This window comes from Nannospalax galili, unplaced genomic scaffold, assembly GCF_000622305.1.
Source record: "Nannospalax galili isolate Female #2095 unplaced genomic scaffold, S.galili_v1.0 scaffold388, whole genome shotgun sequence".
Classification (NCBI taxonomy): Eukaryota; Metazoa; Chordata; class Mammalia; order Rodentia; family Spalacidae; genus Nannospalax; species Nannospalax galili.
Window position 1 is genome coordinate 3584172 of NW_008360304.1, and position 10529 is coordinate 3594700.

General features: G+C 40.5%; 1 protein-coding gene across 1 annotated transcript in view; it reads left to right on the top strand.

Moving 5' to 3' along the window:
* Positions 1–8899, top strand: part of Med4 (mediator complex subunit 4) — an 18174-nt gene extending 9275 nt beyond the window's left edge. The window contains exons 4-7 of the mRNA XM_008824368.3: positions 2745–2802; positions 4161–4247; positions 5689–5820; positions 8076–8899. Coding sequence (XP_008822590.2) covers positions 2745–2802; positions 4161–4247; positions 5689–5820; positions 8076–8248 — 450 coding nt within the window. The 3' untranslated portion in view covers positions 8249–8899. The remainder of the gene's footprint in view (positions 1–2744; positions 2803–4160; positions 4248–5688; positions 5821–8075) is intronic.
* The last annotated feature ends 1630 nt before the right edge of the window (positions 8900–10529 follow it).

The following is a 10529-nucleotide window of genomic DNA, read 5'->3' on the forward strand; positions in this document are numbered from 1 at the left end:
GTTGTTGGGAGTGGTCTAGCTGGATCCATACGGTAGATCGATTTCTGGCTTTCTGAATGCCTGTGATTTGTAAGTTTGGTTTTTTTCATAATCTTTGTTTGAGTGGTCTAATTTGTTCACTTTATCTTCCAGTCTTGATATTCTGTTTTATTTCATTCTTCCTATTGGTGAGGCTTTCTCCTGTCATTTCTAATTGGCTTACTGTGTTTCATTTCCTTCTTCATTTCAGCCTGAGTATTCTTCAATATTTCTAACTCTTTTCTGAATTCATTCAGTCTTTTGAATTCCATGTCTTGTGTTATCTCTAGGAGGTTTTCATTGTACTCCTCTACAGGACTGTTGATACTTGGTGGGGATATATTATTTGGGTTTTTATGTTATTTTTTTGCTGTGAGTTTGACATGTGAATTTCCTTTGTAGTTTCTGATTCTTGTGGGAGACTCAAGCCTTCCTTTGTTGAGTTTAGATCTGCTTATTTTTGTCAACTTTATGTGCCTTTGTGGTTTACTTGTTGGGCATGAAAAGCTGGATGGTCTAGGCTTCAGGTTCTCTCTTTTGATTTTATATTGGAGTGGCCTAATTGCTTTTGTCTTCAGGAGTTCCCACAGAGGCCCAAGTGAGATGAGGCTCAGATGATATCAGGCTTTCTCCTAAGGTATGGGTCCCTCCAGGAAAGATGCTGCCCTCAAGAATTTGAGGGCTTGGCTGGCCTGGGAGAAGGGCCCAGGATAGATGCTGGTCTCAGGAAGCTGGTGGCTGTGCCACCCAGGGAGGTAAAGGAAGGTGAGGGCGGGGCCAGGCCTAGAGGGTTCCTGGGGCCACAGGGAGGAACTGGGTAGGTCTGGATACAAAGGATCAGGAAGCAGTGGTGGCTCTGGGTCGAGATGTTAGCCCCGGTGTCTGGGGTGTCAAGACAAGAAATGGGCCTGTACCCAGCCTAGGAGGAGAGACTTACCAGGGAAGTTGGGAGGGTGAAAGAGGCTGGGGGAGTCAGGGTGCGCTGGACTTAACCAGGGAAGGTGCTGGTACCAAGACACTGGAGGCTGTGCAGCCCAGGAAGCAACAACCCTAAAATCTTTTAAGGTTTAGATACAAGTTCCCAAATAACTTTTTGACATTTTTGCAGTTTCTTGGCTAAAAGTCAAAATGTCCTTGGGCCTGTGAGCAGCATATTCTAAAACTTTTAATTACTGTTGTTTTAAACTTGAGCATTTTCCAAATATTTAATGTTTTAGTGAATATCCTTATAGATGAATAATTTGGTTTATATTCCTTTTTACATATCCAAGAATGTAACTACTGAATTAAAAAGGTGGGTATGGTGGTATATGCCTGTAATCCCAGCACTTGGGAAGTGGAAGCAGGAGGATCAGGATGTCAAGACCAGTCTCAGTGCACATCCAATTCAAGGCCAGCCTGGCCTTCATTGAGGTCCTGCCTCCGAACAACAGCAGCAATAAAATAAAGGCAGAGATCAGGAGGACTGTAAGAATGTTTTCTGGGTAAATAGTGACAGCTGAAATGGATAGAGTACCTAGGTATGGCCCTATGCTGCACATCTTACATGCCTCATCTCGGTCTTCATAAAAGTTTGCTAAAATGTGATTGTCTTTATCACATGAAGAAACCAAGACTTTAAATGGCAAATGAAGCTTAGACAGAGATGGACATTGAATTCCAGTGTGTAGCTTCATAATCCTAACTGCTGTGCTGATAGATGAGGATATATATGTATGTATATCCTTAGCTTTGTTTTGCCTTTTAGTTTAGCTTGGGGAGGAGGAGTGTGCTTTTCTGATAGGTTTCATTAAGCACTGAGGTAACCCACATACACACAAACACATAACACATTGAGACAGAGTTTCAGTACATAGTGAAGGCTGGCCTGGAAATCAAGGTCACCCTCAGCTTCCAAAGAACTAGGATTAGAGGTGAGTGCCACCACACCATGCCTTGGAAAAACACATTTTAGATATTTTTATTCTTGAACTAGATGTGAAGGATAGGTACATACTCCAAATTCCTTTTGCATGTTTATGAAATAAATGATAAATGACCTAACAAAAAAAAAATGTAGCAAATGCTTGGATTTATATTTTGTTTCTAACAACTATTTGCTTTTGAGGGTTGATGGTTTTTATTTTTAGTGATTAAGTTTATTTTTATTTACTAATTTTTTAAATTATATTTTTCAATAAGCTTACAAAATGCATTTCCATATGACTTTTTCATACATCCATAGTTTTGGTTAACCACCCCTTATCTCTTCCACCATCTCCCACTATCCCCCAACTCCCATCCCTGCTTAAACTTTTCAGTCCTAGTGTTCCCTCCCTCTCTTTACATATCACATGCATCCAGCTGTTGGTTAATGGGAGATTAGGTCATGAATGTGTTTATTATATGTTAAATATAACATATAATAAACTATAAATGATACTGCATGGTGTTTCAGAATATTACAGATAAATTTCTGGGATTTCTAAGTCTTGCAAATTGTTCCTGTGGTTAAGTGATCTTGTGAATTAAGTTTAAAATATGTTTGATTGCCGGCGTGGTGGCACACACCTTTAAATGCCAGCACGGAGGCAGAGGCAGGTGGATCTCTATGACTTGAAGACCAGCCTGGTCTACAAAGTGAGTTCCAGGCCAGCTGGGGCTACACGGAGACCCTGTCTCAAAAAGACAAAAAAAAGCTTGATAGAGTTAAGAATAAGTTATATTTTTAATGTTGTTTCAATTAGGCAACAGCTGTTTACCAAGCAAAGGAGAAACTCAAGTCAATAGAGAAAGCAAGAAAAGGTTAGTACCATGGGAGGACGGGATGACTGAGAACACAGGTCCTTGTCTCAAGAACCTGATAATGGATGTGTGAAGTGCTTGCCATGCAAGTATGAGCACCTATGTTCTGATCCCTAAAACCTGCATAAAGCTGGACGTAGACACACATATTAAAGATAAAAGTAGTACTGATTGGGCACTATTGGAAAGATGCCCAATGATTTTCATTATAAAGTATATTATGTTCTAGTATCGTGGTTGACAATTCGAGGGAGGTAGAGGTATCAGAACCCCTGTGGTTGTAGGAAGCACTAATGACTGGAAGGGAATCTATGACTTTGTGCTCACCTATAATAAAGACAGTGGTTTATAAAACTTGGAGGAAGGAAAGATAAGTGGGATTTGAACTGGATCTTGAGGCTAAGTAGAGAGAGTGATAGAGTGACCATCAGACTGAGGAATACCATGAAGTCTAGGTGCCAGCACACCACCTTTCTGCTTTACTCTCTCTCTCTTGAGAAGCTCTTTGTAAACTCAGTAGATCTTCTAGTTTACATATTAAGAATAAACTTTTAATGAAAAAGTTTAGTTAATTAGTTAATACTTTGTATATTTGATTTATATTTAGCCACCTTTCCTTTTTGAACTCAGTAGATCTTCTAGTTTACATATTAAGAATAAACTTTTAATGAAAAGTTTAGTTAATTAGTTAATTTAATACTTTGTATATTTGATTTATATTTAGCCACCTTTCCTTTTTGATTGCTGCATGTAAGAAAACAGCTAACATTCTCTAAGAGTTAGCTGAAACACCTCTCTGGGAGAGGTGTCTGAGTCTATCAGGCATCTAGACCATGGTTTGGTTTTGTGTTAATTCTTCGAAAGTTTAGCCCACATATACATAGTACTTTATTACACTGAAACAGGTCTAAAGTTCACAGAATGAAAGGTAATTTGTTCTCATTTGTCAGAGGAAACTACTAGTAATGTTTGGCTGTGGTCCACTCAGGCCTTGCTGATTACCTTAGTAGAGTGAACTCTGCTGATTTAGCAGCTTGGGTGTCGCTGGAATGAAGGGTTGCTCCCCCGTGTGCAGTTGCTGTTGCTTTAAGAAGAGTTTCAATATTTGATGGTAGCTAATAACTGAGATTACTGAGCATTAGAATGCTGGCTTCAGATTTGTCTCTTTATATTAGCTGATTTTGCTGAATGAGGGTCTTGTTCTTTAGTTTGGGAATATTTGTAACCTAGAGTTAAAGTGTATATGCAGGCATTGTTAGGGAAGATAGATGGCTGAGGTGATCCTATTTTTCAGATCATGTAAAGTTAAGTATCTTATGTGCCGTTTACTAAACTATTGTAGTGTTTCCTCATCTCAGGTGCTATCTCCTCTGAAGAAATCATTAAATATGCACATAGGATCAGTGCAAGCAATGCTGTGTGTGCACCACTGACCTGGGTTCCAGGTAATAATGTTTCTCTATATCAGAATAGTGTGGTTTGAAAATACTCAGGTGTCTATGTAAAAGTATTTTAAATGTAGAACTTAACAATAGCATCTGCTAATAAAGGTATTTTATTTCTTTAATGTCATGTAAGTAATGTCATCTCCCCCCACCCCCTCCCCATGCCACTGTAGACTCACAGAAATGAGGCTGCCTGCTGCCCAAGATTTTTTAGCTACTGGTAGGTGTCTTTCCAGAGAGCTGTAGCCATCCACAAAACGGAGGGTGCTTTAATTTTCCATTTCCTTTATTTTGTTTTTGCCAAGCATGATAGAAAATGGTTTATCTGTAATACTTCCAACAGAATAGATTTGTGTGCCTCTAAAATGCAGAGTGGCCAGAAGCCAATTCTCCAGAGCCATTACTGTTTCTACAAAGGACCCAGCCTGAGAGACAGTCCCAGGACATCCAGTAGCATACACAGCCCTGGAAAGAGCTGGAATACTTAGAAGTAGGAGAAATACAGATGACATCAACAGTGGGTAAAATGTAAGATGGGAGCCCTACGCTGGAGCAGCAGCCTCCTTAGAGGAATAAGAGTTTCCTGAGGGTGGTGATTGACCACTGAAAGCACTAATGGCCACTGCAGGTGGAGGTTGGCAAGAAACATTACCAAATCTCGACGTGCTTGTGTCAACCCCAAACTGCTACTAAGTCCCCTCTTGGTGGTAAGGACAGTATGTTCTCCTGATACAACTAAGGAAGGTACAGGAATGAGTCTTTTTTGTTTATTCGAGATAGGGTCTTTATCTTACTATGCACCTGAGGATGACCTTGAACTCTTGATTTTCTTGCTGCCACCTTTCAAATGCTGGGATGGCAGGTGTGTCCACCACCCCCAGTTTAGTAGTTCACCATACTCAATAAGCTGATTGGAGAAAGGTTTTAGTTTAGACAATCCTAGTAACTATCTGGTCCTTTCTAGCATATAAATATCCTGATCTATTCTCCCTGGGAGTACAATTATTTTTCTTCCTAGGAACTGCAATTAACTTAGAAGAATTGAGATTATTATAATTTACTTAAATCATCATTTGGAATGACTTCTCACTTTTGCAAACATAAATAATACTATATTTCTGGGAGGATTCCGAGAAGAAATAGTGTTAAAAAATTAATATATTACCTCCTTAGAAACTGAAGGAATAAATGTTATGTGTCCAAATTTAAAACATAGCTTTAGGCCAGACATGATAGTACATATTGTCATCTCAGCTACTTGAGAGGCTGAGGCAGGATTGCAAGTTGGAGGCCAATATGGGCTACATAGTGAGACTCCTGTCTCAGAAAACAAACAAAACCCAACAAATAGCTTATGTTTTTGAGTGTGAACCATGAACAGAGAACATACTGATACTTTCAGAAAATGCAGTGGAGTTAAAAGCAATCTTTATTGTTTTAGGGGACCCACGGAGGCCGTACCCAACGGATTTAGAGATGAGAAGTGGATTGTTGGGTCAGATGAACAACCCTTCCACAAATGGTGTAAACGGTCATCTGCCAGGAGATGCCCTTGCAGCAGGTAGACTGCCAGGTAATGTTAATTGGAAGGGTGCTCTCAACAGACCAAGGTCTTTCCGAGGTGCCAGTGATGGGCTGTCCCAGTGGCCAGCTCTTGAGATTCCAGCCCAAACTAAACAGCCATGTTCTCGGCCAGTTACCCTTTTCCATGCTTGCTCCATTTAAAGACTGCGAGATAGAGCTTCTGAAATTAGACCAGTTGCTCCTCTGTCCCTTACCTGTGATTAGCTATTCCTGCCATTTTCCTCAGGCTGTGGATCTTTCCATTTTCATCATTGCTCTAAACAGCATTTTTGCAATTTTGAGGTGTGCACTACAAACAGAATAATGAACAGGTTTTGTAGGTGCCACAGTTTAATGTGGCAGGACATTTCTAAAGTAGAAAATGACATAAAGGAGGGAAATTTCCCTTTTGGATCCCTATTTTTAGCTTATTGGGAAATTTGGGGACTGTGTATGGTCATTTCCCTAGAAACACTCCTCCTCCTTGCAGTGATTGCACTGCACTGTTGGTCACAGTCCTGTAGTGAGGCTGACCACACTGGTAACTTGAACAGGAAAATTGAAAGAATTGGGACTACTAAGGAGTAAGCCCCTTTTAAAGTATAGGATTGATAGACGTGAGCAACTGCTCTTCTATCTAGGACTAGGGCATGGGACCTGCAGAAAGGACAGGACCTCCTTACCTATTCCAAAGCTGACAGTCGTATGTTGCCTTTGTTAGAGAGGATTATTCAGCCCTGGCCCACTCCATGGCAGAGCAGTCTGATGAGGTGTCTCAGTCATGCTGACAAGCAGGAATTAACACAGGGGTTGACACTTACTGGGACCCCACCCTTTAAGATTGTAGCACAGTCTACTAGGAGGCTGCTCAAAGTTGCGGAGGTGAGCACCACTCCACCTGCATTTCACCAGGCCTTGCAGATTGGCAGAGTCCCATCAGCACCCTCTACTGACAGAGCTGGACATTGCAGTCGCTACAAAGAACTAGGTTCCAGGTTAAGGTGGAGAGTAGTAGATTGAGGCTAACTGGGTCATCCTCAGGAATGCCTTGTGCCTCCTTAGAGACAGAGTCTCTCATTGGCTCGGAGCTCACCAATTAGGCTAGACTGGCTGGCCAGAAAGCCCTAGGAATCCTTTGTCTCCATCTCCCCAGCATGGGGATTACAAGCTTGTGCCACCATGCCAGCTTATTTGGTGAATTCTAGGGATCAGACTAGGTCCTTGTGCTTTTCAGACTGAGCCAGCCCCTGAACCATAACTCCTCCTTTTGATCCTTTTTTATGTTGCCTCTTTTTCTTTGACACAGGGTCTTCCATAGCACAGGCTAGCCTTCAACTGCTGATCTTCCTTTGTCTCCTGCTAAGTGATGATTTACAGGCATATACCACTATGTTGGGTTAAATCTGCCTTCTCTTTGTCTTGAACTATACCTATTTTATTCTGTTCCTTTTCTTCAGAAATATAGACTTGTGTGACTTGGGTACTTTTTCATAAGATAAATCTTGTACACACATTGCTACTAAATTCTTTGATCAGTCATTTACAATAGCGGTCCCTCTCTGGTCTGTGAAATAATTCAAATCCATTATAATATTGTTACCTATAACTATTTTTATTTTATGTGTAAGAGTGGTTGGTTGGCTGGTTTTGGTCTTTTGAGATAGGGTCTCACTGTGTACCTCCAGCTGGCCTGGAACTTGCTTTGTAGAGCAGGCTGACCTTGAACTCACAGAGATCCACCTGCCTTTTCTCCTGCGTGTTGGAATTAAAGGCATGGGACACCATGCCCAGCCTGTGTATGAGTGTTTTGCCTGCATGTGCACCTGTGTGTGTGTAATACCTGCAGAGGTCAGAAGAGGGTGTCAGGTCCCCTAGAACTGGAGTTATATAAACTGTTGTTAGCTGCCATGTTGGATCTGGGAGCCAAATTCTGGTCCTCTGGAAGAGTAGCTAGTGCTCTTAACCACCAAGCCCCAATGTTTAGTTTTTTTAAAAATAGGTTTCTAGTTGATAAGATATCCTGCTTTCATTCATCTTTATTTTGACCAAATATTTGATTTTTCTCTTTCTAGCCTAATCTTGTTTCAGGGGCTGGGAATGTAGATACAGCTCTGTGTGTTTGTTTAGGCATGTGTGAAACTCTAGGTTTGTTTGATCCTTGGCACCACAAGATGGATAGAACTGCCATAGTTTTTAAAAGGAAGGGTAGTTAACAAGTAGATTGACTGCAAGGAGACTGCTCATGCATGCTTTTTATTTCTCCAGATGTCCTTGCTCCTCAGTATCCGTGGCAGTCAAATGACATGTCCATGAATATGTTGCCACCAAATCACAGCAATGACTTTCTACTGGAACCTCCTGGGCATAATAAAGAAAATGAAGACGATGTCGAGGTTATGTCAACAGACTCTTCTAGCAGCAGTAGTGATTCGGATTAAACAAGATGCAGCTTAGAGGAGCAAGTGCTACAGAGCTCTGCTAACAGGGAAATACAAAGCGCTGAGCCCTAAGGAATAGTCATGAAAATGCTGGCTATGGTGGAATTGTGCAGCCCATTAGAAATCAAACTGGATTTTCTTTTTAAAGCCCCAAACCATGGTTTTTATATCTTCTGCACTAGGCAAATGTTTGGAGATTAGTCAGAAATTACTGTTGGAAAAAAGGTTTTTTCATTAAGTCTAGTGCTGTGTCCTGGTTGTGCTGGATTTGTGCATAGTAGTTCCAAAATAAGACTGGAGGGAAATGACCCATGTACATGTCACTAATGGGCTTCCAGGGATTATTTAGAAAAGCATTTCTAACAGGCCGCTAGCCTGGGTGTGGTGGCTCACACCTGTCATTCCAGCACCTGGGAGGCTGAGAGAATTGCTGAGAGTTTCAGGCCAGTAGTGAACTCTAAACCGCTGGGGTTGCAGATTGTTCTGTCTCAAGAAAAAGACAACAGATTTTGAATATGTCTCATTTCAGAGTGAAAAATGCTCATTTGAAAGTGAGGTCTCCTGACTTCCATATCAGTTACAGAAGAACTTGTACTATTTATGCTGTTGTAAATATTTTAATGTTTGTAAATAAACTTGCTTTTGTTTGTATTTTATGTTTCTCATTTTTCTTTTAAATCTAAATGTGTATTTTCTTTTTAATTAAAATGTTGTTGGCCTAGGAAGAAAGCTATTCTGTAATAGTTACATTTGTAATATTCAATTATGATTCTAGCATGAGAGTATACATGATGTAATGAGCTTTAATTACAGACCACAACTAGCAGGTTTCTGAGAAGTAATGCTTTTATTAATAGTTGGAAGCAGCAGTCATGTCTGCTTTCAAGAATTTCATAGATATATTACATATATACATGTATGTATGTGTCCTATTTTAAATATGTGTACATATTACATGTATACATGCATGTATATTCATGTATCCTGTTTTTAAAAACATAGATACATGCTGGGTGTGGTGGTGGATGCCTTTAATCCCAGCACTCAGGAGGCAGAGGCAGGTGGATCTCTGTGAGTTCAAGGCCAGTCTGGTCTACATAGTGAGTTCCAGGACAGCTGGGGCTACAGAGAGACACTGTCTCAAAAAGACCAAACAAAAAACAAAAAACAACACATTTTAAACAAGATCTGTGGCCTGGAACTTGGATTCTCTGGCATCAATGTTCCAAGTACCAGGACTACAGGCATTAGCAACCATGCCTGGTTCAAGAATAAATTTTGTTTAAACAAAATCTTAAGTATACTGGGGTTGGAGAGAGGACTCAGTGGCTAAGAGCACTTGCTGCTGTTGCAGAGTTCGGTTCCCAGCAACCACGTCAGGCAGCTCACAACCACCTGTCACTCCCAGGAGATCTGACATCCTCTGCTGGTCTCTGTGGCACCTGCATATGTGTGCATACACACACATAGATGAAATTTTAAAATCTTTTAAGAATAAATTGCTATGGAAGGTTTTAGAATAGAAGGCAACTATCTCTTGTCCTCACCTTGCCTCTTGACTACATTTTCCCTTGTTTTATGAGGTGGGGTTTCCCTGTGTGCACAGTGTACCCCGGGCTGTCCTGGAAGTTGCAGTCATCTGTCTCACCCTCTTACTGTCCCTCCAAAGGAGTTACTTTTCACTTTTACCTTCTGGTGGTGATGAAAGATGCTTCTCCAATTCTGATTTGCCACATTTGTCTTTACTACAAATGTAAAATTAGAACATGTAGGAAACAGTAAGGCACAAACTTCCTAGCATTCTATCCAGAGTTAGTACCACTTAACATTTGGTATAGATTCTTGTTAAAAATCCACATGCATTCTTTCTGTAAGATTTTTTTTTTTTTTGAGATAGTCTCATGTAGTCCTGGCTGGCCTGGAACTCCCTACGTAAACCAAGCTGGCCTTGAACTCAGAGATCACCTGCCTCTGCCTCCTGAGTACTGTGATTAAAGGTGTGCTCCTCCACGCCTGGCTAAGAATCTTAATTGCTGAAAGGTTCTATATCTTTCAAATGAACTAAGGAGTCCTATTTTTCAACTTTATTTTTTAATCTCTAGAAAAACCGACATAAACTTAAGAAATTTGGCAACTGTAGGGAACATTGTAGATAAGCGGAGTTGTCCTGAAATACAGGTATTTTTCATTTACTAAGACAAGACCCTATTTTGTATCTTTTTTTAAATTTATTTTAAAAAATTATTTAATAACCATATAACTAGAAGAAGTACTTCATGAC